Here is a 19,493-nt window from a genome sequence, read left to right as displayed (position 1 = left end):
GGCCAGAAGGCTGTAGCGTGCCTAACCAGAAGATGAGATGCTGTTCCTCCAGTTTGCATTGAGCTTCACTGAAATATTGCAGCAGGCCAAGAACAGACATGTGGGCATGGGAGCAGGGTCTTTTGTTAAAATGGCAAGCAACGGGAAGGTCAGGGTCCTGAATGCGCACAGACCGACGATGCTCAGCAAAGCGATCACCAGTCTGCGTTTGGTCTCTCTGATATAGAGGAGACTGCATTGGGAGCAGCAAATTGGAACAGAAGCAAGTGAAACGCTGCTTAACCTGGAATGAGTGTTTTGGGCCAGGGATGTTAAGCATGGAAGAGGTAAAGGGGCAGGTGTTCCACTTTCTGCGATTGCATGGGAAGGTGATGGGAGAGGTACTGGGTATGTTGGAGGAGTAGACTAGATTGTGTCGGAGGGAACGGTCTCTGCGGAATGCTGACAGAGGGAGTGAAGGGAAGATGTGTTTGGTGGTGGCATCACGCTGGAGTTGGCGAAAATGGCGGGGAACTAATTGAGAACTAATTGTTCTGTATGGTCTGCAATAGGCACAACTTTTGCTGACGATATGAGTTTGCTAACGATACAAGTTTGCTGACGATACGACTATAGTGGGCCGGCTCTCGAATAACGAGTCAGAATACAGGAGGGAGATAGAGAACCTAGCGGAGTGGTGCAGCGACAACAATCTCTCCCTCAATGCCAGCAAAACTAAAGAGCTGGTCATTGACTTCAGGAAGCAAAGTACTACACACACCCCTGTCAGCATCAACGGGGCCGAGGTGGAGATGGTTAGCAGTTTCTAATTCCTAGGGGTGCACATCTCCAAAAATCTGTCCTGGTCCACCCACGTCGGCACTACCACCAATAAAGCACAACAACGCCTATACTTCCTCAGGAAACTAAGGAAATTCGGCATGTCCACATTAACCCTTACTAACTTTTACAGATGCACCATAGAAAGTATCCTATCTGGCTGCATCACAGCCTGGTACGGCAACTGCTCGGTCCAGGACCGCAAGAAACTTCAGAGTCGTGAACACCGCCCAGTCCATAACACGAACCTGCCTCCCATCCATTGACTCCATCTACACCTTCCGCTGCCTGGGGAAAGCGGGCAGCATAATCAAAGACCCCTCCCACCCGGCTTACTCACTCTTCCAACTTCTTCCATCGGGCAGGAGATACAGAAGTCTGAGAACACGCACGAACAGACTCAAAAAAACGTCTTCCCTGCTGTTACCAGACTCCTAAATGACCTTCTTATGGACTGACCTCATTAACACTACACCCCGTATGCTTCATCCAATGCCGGTGCTTATGTAGTTACATTGTATACCTTGTGTTGCCCTATTGTGTATTTTCTTTTCTTCCCATGTACTTAATGATCTGTTGAGCTGCTCGCAGAAAAATATTTTTCACTGTACGTCAGTACACGTGACAATAAACAAATCCAATCCAATTAAATTCAATCCAACTTTTGATAGTGATTAAAATGACAGATGACAGATGCTGGTTAACCAGAGTCCACTTGTGAAACTGACCCACCTCTATATTGTACTAGTGTGCACAATGAGTCCAGAGTAGTATTTTTCAAACTTTTTTTTGCCCGCTGTCTGGCCTTCGCAGCCCACGTCCTGTTCACTTAACTTTAATGCTTGGTCCTCACTATCCCACTCCAATCAGGTTCACTGGAGATGGCAATGCGCATATCAGGTGCAGAGTTCAGCCAGTTCCTTTGTGCGTCTCCATCTTTGTGAGGATGGAAAATCCAATCTTGCACGTATAGGTCGTTGTGAACGGCAATAGCAACAAAATTTTTTTTTTACTCAGCACTGGACACTCCTGGGAGATGCTACTCCAGAATGCTGACAGCCTCATGGACTTTTGGCGTTCTTTTAATGTGCTGTCACTGGGCAGGTACAGCAGCTTAGTCTTCATTTGGGGTCAACTGCAAGTTAATAACTGACTCTGGAGTCACAATCTCAAACAGAATTGTTTTACTCAAATTCTCTTTCAAAATCTGAAACTTTTCCTCTCATTTGCCAGTACTTCCCTGCATATAACACACATGGGTTTTTGCATCCTTATTTGCATTGGCACAATAGACAAAACCATATCTCAAGAAATCCTGTTTATACTGCTTTGTTCTAGAGAGAAGTTTCTTCTTTGTAGGCTGTTCATCAGAGGCTCTGGCGCTCTGCAGAGCTACAGTAGAGCTGCTCTGTCCTGCCATAGATTCTCCTGATCAGCTCTCTCCAGCAGATTCAGATGCAAGATCCTGGTCAGTAGGTATACAGCCTATTGCGTCTCTGGCCATCTCTTCCTTGTAATAAAACAATCCATCTTCACAGTCCTCTTGTTTTAGGTCTTACTTGCTAGCAGCTAAAACATGGGACAAACTCTCCTCCGTGATTCCGTACCAAAAGCACGTTCATATAATAATAATCTTTATTAGTGTTACAAGTAGGCTTACATGAACACTGCAATGTCGTTACTCTGAGAATCTCATAGTCTGCACACTACGGCGCCTGTTCAGGTACACAGAGGGAGAAGTCAGAATGTCCAAATTACCTAACAGCACGTCTTTCGGGACTTGCGGGAGGAAACCCACGCAGGCACGGGGAGAACATGCAGACTCTGCACAGACAGTGGCCCAAGCCGGCACGGTAGCACAGTGGGTAGCACTGTTGCTTCACAGCGCCAGGGTACCAGGTTCGATTACCGGCTCGGTTTACGGTCTGTGCGGAGTCTGCACGTTCTCCCTGTGTCTGTGTGGGTTTCCTCCGAATGCTCCGGTTTCCTCCCACAAGCCCCGAAAGTCACGCTGTTAGGTGAATTGGACATTCTGAATTCTCCCTCAGTCTACCCGAGCAGGCGGCGGAATGTGGCGACAAGGGGCTTTTCCACAGTAACTTAATTGCAGTGTTAATGTAAACCTACTTGTGACAATAAAGATTATTATTATAAGCCGGCAATCAAACCTGGGACCCTGGCGCTGTGAAGTGACAGTGCTAACCACTGTGCTACCGTGACATACAGGGCGCTTGACGTCAAGTGTACGTGCAGGGCGGGTGACCTGTTCCACTGCTGCCGCTGATGATCAGAAGACCGCAAACAGCCTCATTTTGTTCTCATTTAAAAGCCAGTAGGGGCCACCATTCTCAATTTAAATGCCAGCACTGACTGTTGGCGCTTGTCCTGTGATCAGGAACGCTGCAATCAATTGCTCCGCAACATGAACTTTAAAACAAATTCTGGTCTAGAGAATCTCTTTATACAATCAGTGGCAGATTTACATGGCATCATAAACAGTAGGTGGAACCACATCCTCTTTCACTTATTTATGCAAATTACTACCAGTATGTCTTCTATCCAAACCCTCATCAATTTCTTGCACCTCGGGGCACAGCACAATTAACTACAAAATACATAATCGGATATGCAAGGTTGGGGCCGCACACTAGGACCAAACCAGCTCTAAATGATCAGTGCAACCTGTGCGAGAAACATCTGTTGCTAGAATTAAGGAGAAAAGAGAGCGAGAAACGAGGCAACAGCCAGGATTCTCCATTCCTCGTCACTGCAAACTGAAACCCCAACTGGGCGGAGAATAACCCCCCCCCCCCCCCCCCCCCCGTGATGCTCTGATCCCTGTAGCCATCTGGGATGATCACTTACAACAAGAAACACGGGCGGTCGCAAAGCATAATGGGAAATGTGGACAATATAAGGTTCAGGCAGGCTCAGTGCCTGAATGTATATTTGTGAGCGAAGAGTCCAGACAGCATCGGAACCCCCAACCGATTAGCATTTTGATGGCCCATCTCCGTAGGACAAAGACTGATACTTGAGTAACCGATACAATCCCAGACATTTCGGCGCCACTCCCTGTACTCAGGAAGCATCAAACAACAGGGTCAATGACCGCTTACGATACGCCCGGCCATCAAGTTACCCACCCCTTTATTGGCTCAAATCGAATACAGTGATCAAGAACTACCCAATTAATGGGGTCCAAACCGAAGGACCGCCCAAAAGAGCGCAAAACTCACCAAGGATAAAAAGAGAGACACTGCCATGTGTTCGATCTCTTTTGGATCTGGAGGTCCGGCAACGTCCACCTCCAAGTGCAGCACCACCAGAAGCAAGTTCAAGTTCAACGGCCGCTACCAGACGGATGAGCCCAGCTGAGCAGCAGTTACTTCTCCAGACCCAGTATGAAAAAAATGAAATGAAAATCGCTTATTGTCACGAGTAGGCTTCAATGAAGTTACTGTGAAAAGCCCCTAGTCGCCACATTCCGGCGCCTGTCCGGGGAGGCTGGTACGGGAATCAAACCGTGCTGCTGGCCTGCTTTAAAAGCCAGCGATTTAGCCCAGTGAGCTAAACCAGCTCCTAGTAGATCCAGATTCGACAAAGGCCACTGTTCCTCTGACCTAAGCCGGGTGCCTGAAGTTAAGTACAGGTTGTCATAGTTGTTCGGTGTAGTTTAACTAGTAGTGCTCATTTTGCATGTTAATCTTGTGTGTAAATAAAGTACCATTGATCTTGAACTAACTAATTGGTGTTTGGCTCTTTGATCGATATCCAGTTGAACCTTGTGGCAGTATCATTTGATACCTGGCGACTCTGAAAGCAATATAATATTGATATCCAAAGAGAGAAGGGCAACTTTACTGATTGCCATATTTATGGCAGGTAAAAAAGGCGACACCCCCATTGCAGGAAATCCTCTGCTTGCCGGCAGACTTAGTGATCGGGCCGCCTGCTTAAAATGGCAGCCCACTACCGGGATCCCGATGGAATCCAACGAGCTCTCCACCATGCATAATTTTGCATGGTTTAGGAGCGAGACTCGTACCTGGTACTACTTCCAGCAGCAGCGCAAATTCACCACAATTCTCCGATAGCGGGAGCACTTAAGACTCCAGGACGGAGAATCCCGGCCAAAGAGAAAAATTGAAAAAGCGAGGGAGACCCAGAACATTTTTTTCCCTAAGCCACCACCTCATCAGTCATGACTACTCAGGATAATGGAACGTTGTACAAGAAGGTTCAATTACACATTAAAAGCTTTGCATTGGTAGTACAAATGTAACTGCTACTATTTGCATTCTGCACCTGGATTCTGTTCTGACTGACGACTGGGAATAAAACAAAACACTAGGACACTAAAGTCACAGGGAAACACAACCTTCCTGATACGATAAAAGAAAAGGGTGAGATAACCTAGCTAAGGAGGATAGCATTATGGTGCACACTTCGCGAAGAGAAAGCACAGACTCTAGGCATCTTGTCAAGTTCCAGAGTGGCGCGTGAACTCATAACCCTCTGACTAAGAGACAAAAATGCTACCAAGCCAAAGTGACTCTGAAAATGATGTGCATTCCCGAAACATGAGAATCAAAGTGCAGCAAAAATATTCAGACCATTTCCTCCCTCTTTCTTTCCCACAATCAAAACAGCAATATGTCTTTTAAATGATCTTCTGTCACTTTGCAACTAACCAACAGTCCAAGGCAGGCCTCTATGGTAAACTGTTGAGAAAAAAAACCTGCCATAGACACTGGCATCGAGAACTAAGTGAAGCTGAAACTTTTCATCAAGAAAGGAAAAAAATGATGGTACGGTTACTGGAACTGACTATTATAAATTACACTGAATTAGTAACAGGAATATTGAAATTTAAAAAACTTGCATCAATATAATGTTTTTCATGATCACCAGAGCTTTACATGCACTGAAGCATTTTTGAAGTATGTGGTAGACACTATTGTAATAAAGGGAATGTGGCAGCCAATTTGCACATGGTGAACTCTCACAACAGCACTTGTAAAATGACCAAATACATTTTTGTAATGATGTGGGATAAATAATGGACAGGGGTGTCACGGTGGTTAGCACTGCTGCCTCACAGTTCAATTCCAACCTTGGGTGACTGTCTGTCTCCATGTCTGTGTGGGTTTCCTCCAGGTGCTCAGGTTTCCTTCCACATTTCAAAGATGTGAAGGCAGGTGGATTGGCCATGCTAAATTGCCCCTTAGTGTCCAACAGGTTAGTTGGGGTTAGTGGGTTAGTTGGGGTTAGTGGGTTACAGGGATAGGTGGGACGTGAGCTTGGGTAGGATGGTCTTTCAGAGGATGGTGCAGACTCGTTGGACCGAATGACCTCCTTTTGCGCTGCAGGGATTCTATGACATGGGAATAACACCCCTCATTTCTTCAAAACAGTGCCGTGGGATCTTTCATATCCACCTAAGCAAGCAAATGGAGTCCTGGTTTAGTCACATCTGCAATATGGCGCCTAAGACAGTGCAGCACTCCCTCAGTACTGAAATGTCAGCCTTGTTAATTTGTGTCTTTCAAAAAGAAATCTTAAACAGAACAGATCCAACTAAAAAGAAAAGCATTATGATTCAAACTTGCTAAAGGGACGATATTGATTAATTCCCTCACACTTCATTGGCAATTGTGGCTGAAAGAATGAAACATTTGATAACTTACCACAGCTTTTGGTTCATCCTTTACAGACTCAAATGAAATTGGCACTAATTTTGGTGTCCCTAAATCATCACTTTCCAATCGAAATTTTCTATCCCAAAATTCAAATTCTTCTGGAGTCAACAAGCCATCTTCCTTAGACTTAGTCGATTTAATCACTGCAAAACAAAATCAAAGAATATATCATCGCAGTAGCAAATGATTTCCTGGATGTCATTCAAAAGTACATTTTATAATCATTTCAAATATGTATGGGCAGCACGGTAGCACAGTGGTTAGCATTGTTGCTTCACAGCTCCAGAGTCTCGGGTTCGATTCCCAGCTTGGGTCACTGTCTGTGTGGAGTCTACACGTTCTCCCCATGCTCCTCCGGGTGCTCCAGTTTCCTCCCACAGTCCAAAGATGTGCAGGTTAGGTGGATTGGCCATGCCAAATCACCCTTAGTGTCCAAAAGGTTAGGTGAGGTTTCTGGGTTACGTGGATAGGGTTGAGGTGTGGGCTTAGGTGGGGTGCTCTTTCCAAGGGCCGGTGCAGACTCGACGGTCCGAATAGCCTCTTTCTGCACTGTAAATTCTATGATGTTCTATGACTGTATTTGTTTAAATGTGTTGGTTCGCCTCAGAAAAAGAACATGTAGTAACTTTTATTCATATACTGATTTTAATAAAAAAGCTTCCAAGGTCCTTCACAAGGAACATGATAAAACAAGAAATGGCACCAAGCGACATACATCAGATGCCCAAATACTTGATCAAAACAATAGGTTTAAAGGAGTGTCTTACAGAAGGAGAGTTGGAGTTATATAGGGAGGATGTCCCAGGGCTTATGATATAGGCAAATTAATGCATAGTCACCAATAGTGGAGAGATTAAAATCAGGGAAACTCAAGAGACCAGAATGCTTAACAATACAATGCAACAACAACTCCTAATTGCTATCTTGATCTCAAACAACACCCATCTCGGGTCAAAATCCACTTTTAAATCTAGTTTGCAGACCAGGAATATTTGCTTAATAGAGATGTATTGGATACCCTGCTTTGAGAGAGATATCCATCAGGAACCAGCTTTCAGATTCTTACCCGTCTCAAACTACTGTTTAACCAGCCTGTCTTTGAGAAACCCCTTGTCCTGTTCACAGACAAATCTTTAACTCAGTGTTTTGAGAGAAACTGCTCCTGTTCACAACAGATCAAAACTCAGTGTCTTCAGAGAGGCTGCTTGTCTATCCACATCACAATCTAAAACTGAATTTCAAAACTGAAAACTCAACACCTGACTGCTTCAGCCCCTGCCTCCACCCATTAACTACTTCTGCTTATGAAGTTAAATATAATGGGCTGGATTCTCCACCTTGCGACACTGGAAACGCAATTCAACAAAGGTCAAGATTCACGCCCGGTGGTAATTTGGACGCCGTGCTTCTGCCTCCCCAGCAGCAAAAACAAGGTTTGCGCCCCGTGCCGGTGGGGGCTTGCAAAAACATGCATTTGCATATATTTAAATGTGCTTGGTGGCTTCGACTCTTCATACTCCGCCCTTCACGATTTTCCATCCCCCCCTAGGGGCACCCAAATTGCTACTAGTATTTACAAAGACTGGCCTCTATGGCTACAGAAAGTGAGTGGGAAGCTAAAATAAAAAACTGAAACGTCGGGCTTGCGGGTGGGGGGGGGGGGGGGGGGGGGGGGGGTGCCCGAGTGGGAGCAGGAGCGGGAAGTGACTTGGTACCGAGTCCGTGGACACAGGGTGTCCCCTTTGGGATCAGGGTCATCTGGTTCAGATCAGCATTGCTGCAGTGTCTTTCAATCGCACCCCTTTGGTGCTTCTTACAGGCTCCTGGGCTCACATTGCTGAGTGCTGCCTGCCTTTAATGCTCAGAAGGCCTCTGGTCACCTGGGAGCCCACCCAGGCCGCCCCTCTGAATCATCATGGGAATGGGTGTGGCCAAGCTCAATCAGGGGCCCACCAGGTGTTGGCAGACCTCAGAAGCACTGCCCACTGCAGAGGAAGCAGGGGATCAGCAGAGCTCACTCCAACCATCGGACATCTGCTCCCTGGCTTTTGGAGCCCTCCCTGTATCTCTGCCCGCTCAGGGCAAATGGCTCACCAGTGACCGCCCACCCCTCCAGATCACCAGCTCTCCTCCTGGTGACTGCTTCTGCCACCACCTTCCAAGCGATGTGCAGGAGGGCAGGTTTGAGTCTGCGGCCCAACCTGGGGAAGAGGGTGTTGCTCCACTCGTCACTGGAATGGAGCTGTGAGTCCACCTCTCACTCCCGATTTCAGGGAGCAGGTCTTCTGTGAGCCATCTTGGTGGTTGTAGCGATTATGGGGCAAATGTAGAACTAGAAACCGCTCCAGCTGCCAGGCTCTTTAGCGCTAGCTCTGGACCCAGCTGTTAGAACCCTTGCAGGGCTCTGAATTTGCGCCGGCAGAGTGGTGGCCCATTGCATGTCCTGACTTGCTTGCCGAATCGTGCCCTTAACGGGAACCGCATGCAATTCAGTCCAGTGTCAACATTTAGTTTTCCAGAGGGAGAATCCTCCTGCCCAATGTCTCTAAATATCTACTCCCCAGGGAACCCTCTATTACATTCGTCCAACTTTTATGACGCTTAATTTCACCTCTGTCTCCAAGAAACCTGTACTGCACCAAATAGATAATTATAAAATATATCTGAAATTCCCAGTATAACTCCAGGTTTAGATTTTGTCCTATACTCAAGTTAAGGGTTCTGTATTGTTAGAGGCTCAGTCCTTCAGAGCGGGCATGGTTAATATGAAAGTTAAAGACCCAGTCGTTACTACTCAAAGAAGAGAAAGGCAATCTTCCTTTGACAACCACCAACAAAATAGATCAACTGATCATTTCATACAATTATCTGTTGGCTTTATCGACTACAAAACAATGAGATTTTTAGTAACAATAGTGACTAAAATTGTCTTTGGAACACTCAAAACATTTGGGGAGACATAATAAGGCTCTGTAAGATTAAGTTCCCCTTTCATAAGTTATGCCTGATGATCAGTAATGCTTATTTAGACTTCCGGTTGCGGCTATGACCAGCTAAGTCGCACGTTTGGCGGCTCCTGCTACAAAGGTGTTTCGGGCCGATTGGAGGGCCCCAACGACGCTGTAAGGACAAATCCCGGTGGGGGAAGGCTCCCTGAGGAGAATCAGACCAACTTTATGGTCAGTACCCGGAGTGGGGTGGTAAAGAAAGCAACAGCAGCTCCCCAAAAAAAGCGGGGGAAGAAGACCAAAATGGCGGCCGGTGGCGCACCCGAGGAATGGAGGAAATGGGCGGAGGAGCAGCAGGCCGCTCTCCTGCGCTTCTTTACGGAGCTGAAATGGAGCTCTTGGAGTCAATGAATGCGACGACCACCAGGCTGATGGGAGCCCAGGCGACCCAAGAGGCGTCGATTCGGGAGCTGCAGCAGGAGATGACTGCGAGGGAGGAGGAGGCACGGTCCTCGTGGGACAGGTAGAGGTGCACGAGGCACTCCACCTGAAATGGCAGAAGCCGTTTTGAGGAGCTGGATACCCGAATGAGGCGGAAGAACCTGAGGATCTTGGGCCCTGGCAGAAGGCCTGGAGGGGTCAGACCTCCCGGGATACGTAGCAGAAATGCTGAGCTCCCTGATGGGGGCCAGGGGGCCGTCCCTTCGCCCCTGGAGCTGGAAGAGGCTACAGGTTCATGGCTAGGAAGCCAAGAGCCAAATGAGCCCCCGAAGGGCGGTGGCTGGTGCTGGTGCTTTCCAGCGCCTCACGATCGTGAGAGAGTGCTGGAGTGGGCCAAGAGGGAAAGGAGCCAGCAAGTGGGAGGAATTCGACGGTGAGGGTCTACCCATGGACTGGATGCGGAGGTGGCAAAGCGGCGGGCCCGGTACAACCGGACGAAGGCGGTGCTACATGCAAAAAGGATCAGGTTCGGAATGCTGCAGCCAGCGCGCTTGTGGGTCACTACAGGATACCAAACACCTATTTTGAGTCCCCAGAGGAGGCATGGGCCTTTGTACAGGAAGAGCAAACTGGACTCGAATTAGACCCAGGGGGATACTTGGCGGCCGTAGCCGCTCTGGTACCTTCAGCTGAACAAGCGGCTTTTTTTTTTCGGTCTGGGTCGGAAACTGGGCAACTCTTATTGGAACGGTTTCCTTTTTTCTTCTTTCTTTGTTGGGATCTTGAACTCTTGCTTTGGGTTTTTTCTTCTGATGTTTTTTCCCCCCTTTGCCAACTTCCCTTAGTTATTGTTATTGTGGTTATCATGGTTATTTATGGTTATTTATACTGTTTTTGTAGAGGGCGACTGTTACAGTACATTGTTATTTGTTATCTATGTTATTATAATGTTAAGTTGGGGGAGGCGGGACGGGGGGGAGAGCAGATAGGGGATATGGGCTCCTAGGGGGGGTTCTTTACAGGCATGGACGGGGACGGGGTGGAACGGACGATGGGGCGGGGGTGGGGTGTGCAGGGCGGATTAGCGCGGCTTTTCCTCTGTTTTCCCGCGCGCGGGGCAGAGGAGGGGGGAGGGGAGGATGTGCGGGGCGTGGCTAGCAATGGCGACTTTTCCCGCGTTGGAGCGGGGCAGGGAGAGTGGCACAAGGGGGGGGGGGGGAGGCCCCCCCCCCCCCCCGAGCCGGGGGGAGTCGGAGTGTGGCAGGAGCAGCCGGGTCAGCGTAAACCAGCTGACTTACGGGAGTACGATGGAGGGTACATCGCGGCTAGGAGGGGTCCTAGCCTGGGGGGGGGGGGGGGGGGGGGGGGGGGTTGGGGAGGGACACGGGTTGCTGCTGGAAAGACCAGAAACGGGAAGTGGAGGACTGGAGAGGGGGGGGGGGGGGGCCATCGCCATGGGGAGCGGGTCAGAAGGGGAGGGTCGACCCGGGGCGAGCAGGGAACAGGACATGGCTAATCGGCAGGGGAAGGGGGGGGTCGTCCCGCGACCGGCTGATCACTTGGAACGTGAGGGGGTCTGAATGGGCCGGTCAAGAGATCAAGGGTATTCTCACAACTGAAGGGACTGAAGGCTGACGTAGCACTGTTACAGGAGACCCATTTTGAAGGTAGTGGACCAGGTTCGCCTGAGAAGGGGGTGGGTGGGACAGGTGTTCCACTCTGGATTGGACGCAAAGAAACGGGGGGGTGGCGATTCTGGTGGGAAAGAGGGTGTCGTTCGTGGCGGAGGAGGTGTGGTGGCGGACTAAGGAGGGTAGGTATGTGATGGTGAAGGGTAAGCTGCAGGGGAGAGAAAGTGGTTGATGGTCAACGTATTGCCCCGAACTGGGATGACGCGGGTTTTATGAGGCGCCTATTGGGCCTCATTCGGGATGGAGGCAGGGGGCTTGCTCATGGGGGGGGACTTTAACACAGTGCTGGACCCCGGGCTAGACAGATCGAGCTCAAGGACCCAATAGGAGGCCGGCAGCGGAAGAAGTGCTGAGGGATGGTAATGGAGCAGAGGGGAGGATGTAGAACCATGGAGGTTTGGTAGGACCGCAGGGCGAGGGCAGTATTCCCTTTTTCTCCCAAGTCCATAGAGTGTACTCCAGAATCGATTTCTTTCGTGTTGAGCAGGGGGCTGATCCCGAGGGTACGGGGAAGCTGAGTACTGGCCATTGCGACTCTTGATCATGCCACACATTGGTGGGATGTGGAAATGGGGGAGGCGCGGACAGCGCCCGCTGTGGCGCTGGATGTGGGGCTGTTAGCGGACGACGAGGTGTGTAAAGGGTCCGGAAGAGCATTGAGAGCTATCTGGACTTGAATGACACGGGTGAGGTGCAGGTGGGGATGGTCTGGGAGGCCCCTGAAGGCAGTGATCAGGGGAGAGCTGATCTCCATAAGGGCGCACAGAGAAAGGAAAGGAGAGGCAGGAGAGGGAGAGGCTGGTGGGGGAGCTATTGGAAGTGGATAGGAGATATGCGGAGGCACCAGAGGAGGGGCTGCTGGGAGAACGGCGCAGCCTGCAGGTCAAGTTCGACCTGCTGACCACCAGGAAGGCAGAGACGCAGTGGAGAAGGGCACAGGGCGCGGTCTATGAGTATGGGGAAAAGGCGAGCAGGATGCTGGCACCCAGCTTCGCAAACGAGATGCGGCTAGGGAGATTGGGGGAGTGAAGGAGAGGGGCGGGAAGGTAGTGCAGAAGGGGCAAGAAGTGAATGGGGTCTTCAGGGATTTTTACAAGGAGTTGTATCGGTCTGAGCCGCCGACGAGGAGAGGGGGAATGGAGGACTTCCTAAACAAATTGAGGTTCCCAAGGGTCCAGGAGGGGCTGGGTAGAAGGGCTGGGGGCGCCAATAGGGCTAGAGGAGCTAGTCAAGGGAATAGGTCAGATGCAAGCGGGGAAGGCGCCGGGGCAGATGGGTTCCCGGTTGGAATTCTACAAGAAAAATGTGGACTTGGTGGGACCGGTACTGGTACGAGCCCTTTAATGAGGCGCGAGAGGGGGGGGGTTCTGCCCCCGACAATGTCGCAGGCTCTGATCTCCCTGATATTGAAGCGGGATAAAGACCCCGTGCAGTGCGGGTCCTACAGGCCTATCTCGCTTCTAACCGTGGATGCCAAGTTGCTGGCAAAGATCCCTGGCAGCTAGAATAGAGGATTGTGTGCCAGGGGTAATCCATGAGGACCAGACGGGGTTCGTGAAGGGGCGGCAGCTCAACACGAACGTGCGGAGATTGCTGAATGTAATTATGATGCCGGCAGTGGAGGGGGAGGCTGAGATAGTGGTAGCGCTGGACGCGGAGAAGGCATTCGATAGGGTGGAGTGGGGAGGTACCTGTGGGAGACGTTGGAACGGTTTGGGTTTGGGGAAGGGTTTATTAAGTGGTGTGAAGTTGCTCTACTCGGCCCCGACGGCGAGTGTAGTGACAAACGGGAGGAGGTCGGAGTATTTCGGGCTCCACCGAGGGACCAGGCAGGGATGTCCCCTATCCCCCCTACTTTTCGCACTGGCGATTGAACCGTTGGCGATGGCACTGAGGGGTTCAGGGGGGTGGAGAGGACTGACTAGGGGAGGGGAGGAACATCGAGTATCGCTGTATGCGGATGATCTACTGCTGTACGTGGCAGACCCAGAAGGGGAATGCCGGAGATAATGGAACTATTAGCAGAGTTTGGGGACTTTTCGGGGTACAAACTAAATTTGGGCAAAAGCGAGGGTTTTTGTGATACACCCGGGGGACCAGGGAGAGGGTATTGGGAGACTCCCCTTCAAGCGAGCAGGAAAGAGCTTTAGGTACTTAGGGGTGCAGGTGGCAAGGAACTGGGGGGACCCTCCACAAGTTTGAACTTTTCCAGGCTGGTGGAACAGATGGAGGAGGAATTTAAGAGGTGGGACATGGTACCGCTGTCGCTGGCGGGGAGGGTGCAGTCAATCAAAATGACGGTCCTCCCAAGGTTCTTGTTTTTATTTCAGTGCTTGCCCCATCTTCCTCCCTAGGGCCTTCTTCAAAAAGGTGACGAGTAGCATCATGAGCAAGTGTGGGCGCACGGCACCCCAAGGGTGAGGAGGGTCTTTTTGGAGTGGAGTAGGGACAGTGGAGGGCTGGCACTACCCAATCTCTCGGGGTATTACTGGGCGGCAAATGTTGTCAATGGTGCGCAAGTGGATGATGGAAGGGGAGGGGGCAGCTTGGAAACGAATGGAGAGGGCGTCCTGTGGCAACACAAGCCTGGGGGCCCTAGTAACGGCACCATGGCCGCTCCCCCCCACGAGGTACAACCACGAGCCCGGTGGTGGCGGCCACCCTCAAGATATGGGGGCAGTGGAGGCGACACAGGGGGGAAATGGGAGGTCTGTTGGCGGCGCCAATAAGAGGGAACCATAGATTCATCCCGGGGAACATCGACGGGGGATTTCAGAGCTGGCACAGGGTGGGCATACGGCAGCTGAAGGACCTATTTATAGAGGGGAGGTTTGCGAGCCTGGGAGGGCTGGAGGAGAAGTTTGAGCTCCCCCGGGAAACATGTTCAGATATTTACAAGTGAAGGCATTTGCTAGGCGGCAGGTGGAGGGGTTCCCCCTGCTCCCCAGTAAGGGGGCGAGTGATAGGGTGCTCTCGGGGGTCTGGGTCGGAGGGGGGAAGATATCAGACATCTACAAGATAATGCAGGAGGCGGAAGAAGCATCAGGGGAGGAGCTGAAAGCCAAGTGGGAAGGGGAGCTGGGAGAGCAGATAGAAGACGGGACGTGGGCGGATGCACTGGAGAAGGTCAATTCTTCCTCCTCGTGTGCGAGGCTGAGCCTCATTCAATTTAAGGTGCTGCATAGAGCTCACATGACGGGGACAAGGATGAGCCGGTTCTTTGGGAGTGAGGACAGGTGTGTCAGATGTCTGGGAAGCCCTGCGAACCATGTGCATATGTTCTGGGCATGTCCGGTGCTGGAAGGGTTCTGGAAGGGGGGTGGCAAGGACGGTGTCGAAGGTGGTGGGGTCCAGGGTCAAACCAGGATGGGGGCTTGCGATCTTTGGGGTCGGGGTAGAACCGGGGGTACAGGAGGCTAGGGAGGCCGGAATACTGGCCTTTGCGTCCCTAGTGGCTCGACGAAGGATATTAATGCAATGGAAGGACGCGAGGCCTCCAAGCGTTGAAACTTGGATTAACGATATGGCTAGCTATATTCAGCTAGAAAGGATCAAATTTGCCCTGAGAGGGTCGGTACAGGGATTCTCCAGGCGTGGTGGCAACCTTTCCTTGACTTTTTAGATCAGAGATAGGCGTTCGGGGTCGTGGCAGCAGCAACCCGGGGGGGGGGGGGGAGCAATGGTCGTGGGGGGACATGCACGACTGTAACGCGGGCAAGTCTGCTCGCTGCTCATGTCTGAAACTGTAGGCTGCCTTGTTTGTTAAGTTGTTGCTTGGGGGGGGGGGTGGGAGGACTGGTTGCGCGCGAGGAGGGCGGGCGAGGGAGGGATATTTGCCTAGAGGGATTGTGTTGTAAATAATTTAAAAATTAGTAGGGGCAAATGTTTGTATGGAAAAACTCTTTCAATAAAAATTATTTTAAAAAAAAAAGTAATGCTTATTTACTGCAATTGGCACAGGTAGGTCCTGCCAACTACAGAATCCCAATATATTTAACTATAGGTAACATATTATTTAATTCTCTATGCGCCTAAGTTTAGTTATCCAAATTATTGTAGAAGATGAATATGACCATTTCCAAATACATTTGAAGCATCCAGTACATAAAATCAATGAGATGCACAAATTTTCTTCAAATTCACTCAATCCATATTGAAGTACTAACTGATTCTTGATATTTTGAGGACAAAAATTGTAAATGTGCACATGATGAAAATTGAAAATAAAAAATGCTGGAAACAGGTCAGGCAGCATCTCTGTAGCGATCAAAACAACTTTCCTATTGATGCTGCATGACCTTCCAAATTCTTTCAGGAGACAGACGATCTTAACATCCTTTCAGTAATCTGGCAATGATAATTGCAGTCTTTGATCAAGTTACGAATAAAGAAGTTTTGTAATATTGGATGATCGTTTTTTGAGCTATTTTCTTTTGGCAAGCAACTAAAACAGTAAAATAAAATAGGGGAGAACAACCTGCTCTCTGCAGTATTTCACTCTGATTTTTACTTGTGAAAAATCACAAATTTCCTCCCATTTGGCCAAAAATAAATGTACGTTCTTCTTCATCTACGAACAGAACCAACCTGCAAGCTGACCTTGAATGAAAGAAAGTTCACAAAAATATCAAGTAGATTTTGGACACAATTCCAGAGCTGAAAGCAGCGACGTACTGCAGCAAAACAGACCAAGGACAGTTCCACATGTTTATTCAAGGCAAATTGTAAGAAAACCAGATAGATTCAAGTTACCAAGAATTAGTAAGCAAGCGTTTCAATGGAGAAGAATGAAAGTTCTAATGAGTGAATTGAAAGAAGCCACAAGTAAAATTAGAGTTAGCAGAGAAAACAAACATCAGCTCACATGCCCCACAATAATCATTTATTTTCACCCAGGGTTACTCTTCCGTGTGGCAATTCACTTTCACACAAAGTTTCTAGTTCAGACGGGTTTTTGTTTTTTAAACATTTTATTAAAGCATTTATGATTTTATAACAAATGCAAATGTAAACATAACTCAGTAAATTACACCCCCCCCAACCAACAACCATACCCAGCCAACATGGCTTATACGCACAATTCCCGAGTCCCCCCCTCCTCCTCTCGCTGATCCCGCCCAAACTATACTATCTCCCCCCCACCACCCCCACCCCCACAACGTTCTCCCCTCCCCCAATGTATCTGCTAACAGTTTAGTTTTTCCCAAAGAAGTCGATAAACGGCTGCCACTTCCGGACGAACCCTAACATTGATCCTCTTAGGGCGAACTTGTTTAGATGGTCTGTATTTGCATGTGTGAAAGAGAAGGCTAGGGGGAAGAAGAACTATGGAAAAAAAAAAGAAAAAGAAAACACCCGACTACAGAGTTGATGGCATGCTAATTCTGTTCAACGATAGACTGACAGTAACTATAGAGAATGTTGACTGTGCAGGATGAAGGCTGCCTGCTCCATGCAATCCGCTTTCTACCAATGGAAAAGCTGCAGGATTGACGGCTCAACTGCAAGATCAAGTCGAAGAACAAAACCCAATTAAAGCAAAGCTTTCTGTCAAATAAATAACTACTATGACAGCACCTCAACAAAGATTACTTAAGGAACACCGTGTTGATATTGATACACAACTTCTGCCTGTGTTGTCACCTCCAATTCATATTTGGCCAACTATTTATGAGGGCGGCACCAGAGCCAAGGGGTTATAACAATCAGGAAAGACTAAATAGCCTGGATCTCTTCTATAGAAGCTTCTTCTATAGATGTTTCCACTTGTGTTCGATTTCTAAAACAAGGAGTCACAACTATAAAATAGCCACCAATAAATAAGAAGTCAGGGGAACCTCCTTAGCCAGAGAATGGCTGGAATGTGAAGCTCATTACCAAGTGGTTGATGCAAATAGACAACTAGTTAAGTACATGAGGGAGAAAGGAAGAAAATAATAAAAAGGTTATGCTGATAGGGTTTGATGAAATCAGAAGGGGTGGTACGGTTGGTGGGATGAAGCTTCATATAACCATAAACACCGGCATACACCTGCTGGGTCAACTGGCCTATCTGTGTGTTGTAAATTCCTTTTGACTGTGGCACCAACCAGCGTTATCAAGCTTATTTTCAAACTGTATCCAACAGGCCAAAGCAGAAACAGGTACCTTGCTCATTAGGGCTGCAGCCAAGTCGAATAATTTTTCTCTAACTCTAATCCAGAGGCCTGAATTAATAATTCCAGCAACACAAATCAGACTATGGCATGGAGGAGAATTTTATTTTTTTGTTTAAATGGAAATCAAAACAAAACTGGCATCAGTAAAAGTGAATTTGAGTCTCTTCTACTGTTATAAAATTCCACATTGGTTGAATGATGTCCTCTCGCTAAGGAAACCTACCATTCTTCCTTGGTCTGGTGTATATGATTCCAGTCTCCCACACCACAATGGTTGAATGATAGCTACCCTCCGAAATTGGCAGCAAACCACTCAGTTTATCAAACTGACACAGAAGAAGACTGCCCGCTGTCATATTTTCGGGAAACGTGAGCAACAAATGCCGGCCTTGCCAGAGATGCTCAAATTCCAAGGAAATATGCCTCCTTTGTCAATCATCTAAATCAGATGGACATTTTCCAAAGGATTATTTGTGGGGTTTTTTTGTTAGCTAATTCAGAGCATGTGGGAATTGCTGGTACGGCCAGCATTAATTGGCCATCAATGAGAGTCCTCGGAAAGGTGGCACTGGGCTGTCTTTTAGAACCTCTGTAGTTCACATGGCGTAAATCATTTTAGTGTGGAATCAGCCAGACCAAGATGTTTCAAGGCTGCCATGCTCACCTTGGCTCAAATCATTAAAACATTTAAAAACTATTAACATTCATATTATAAACTGGGATGTTGTGGCATGGATGGCTACATCAATAGCATACAGAAGCTGATGAGAGAAAGCTGTGAGAGTGATAAAGGAAAGAGAGAGAAAGAAAAACTGTCTAGTTCAAGAATCTCAAGGAACAGAATTGCTGAATTTTACAGCACTCGGTCAAGCTGCATGCTTCCAAGAAGATACCAGGCGGTCTAATTGCAGTGACAAGATGTTTGGGATGTTCTTGTACACTATATTATTGCACATAACAAGCTGCATTCTATACCCCTTGAATTAATTAGTTTTAACTGAGTAAGTGAGGCATCAACAAAAGCCATTCTAAACTGCTCAAAATCAAAATTAAATCAAAATCCACAACTTGGATCTTACAAAATCAATGTAATCATCCAATAGATTCCGAAATGAATGTGGAAATTCTTTGGAGAACATAAAAGAAAAATTAAAGCTAAACTCTTGTTCTTTTAATTCTGGATTTGTTAAACTGTCCTTTATTAGTTAATCTATTCACAAAGCAAGAAAGGGCCACCAAAACTTCCAACATACCTGGGGTTCTGCGGTATGTGAACGACTCTGGAAGTACAATAGTCGATTTTCTTCCTTGCTTTGAGTTACTTGATACATTGCTCGATTCATACTTGCCAGTAGTTATGTGCATTTTATGTGCAACTGGGATCAAACCATTAGGAATCATACGTGGACTATTAGTGTAAAGACGAAAGGACTTGTTGCCATTTCCCAGAATGGTTTTGTAAATGTTACGTTTGGAGCACTGACTCTGGTTGTAGTTCTACAAACAAATATAGATGTCTTTTAATGGAAAGCAGCTTTATATATAAATGAACATCACTATTTTTTTCTCCCATCATATTGTTTTAAAAAGCCTCTTCCTGTAACTGTTTCTCGATTTCCCTTTCACGTTACATTTGTCTTCATCTTCCTGTCTTGCTGTTTCTTTCCATTACTCAACACAAACAGATAATTTTTTTCAAAGATGCAGCTCTGTAGAAAACCTTCAAAGTGTTTC

General features: G+C 48.1%; 1 protein-coding gene across 4 annotated transcripts in view; it reads right to left on the bottom strand.

Moving 5' to 3' along the window:
• fancm (FA complementation group M) overlaps positions 1 to 19,493 on the bottom strand; it is a 174,282-nt gene that overhangs the window by 62,625 nt on the left and 92,164 nt on the right. For all 4 annotated transcript variants that reach the window (XR_005457892.1, XM_038776320.1, XM_038776322.1 and 1 more), the window contains 2 exons: positions 19,013 to 19,256; positions 6,510 to 6,664 (listed from right to left, as the gene is read on the bottom strand). Coding sequence is in view for 3 of the 4 variants with exons in the window: in XM_038776320.1 (XP_038632248.1) it covers positions 6,510 to 6,664; positions 19,013 to 19,256 (399 nt within the window). In the remaining variant the exon portion in view is untranslated. The remainder of the gene's footprint in view (positions 1 to 6,509; positions 6,665 to 19,012; positions 19,257 to 19,493) is intronic.

Source organism: Scyliorhinus canicula, chromosome 2 (genome assembly GCF_902713615.1).
Source record: "Scyliorhinus canicula chromosome 2, sScyCan1.1, whole genome shotgun sequence".
NCBI classification, from domain to species: domain Eukaryota; kingdom Metazoa; phylum Chordata; class Chondrichthyes; order Carcharhiniformes; family Scyliorhinidae; genus Scyliorhinus; species Scyliorhinus canicula.
This window is presented reverse-complemented; position numbering and strand designations above follow the sequence as displayed.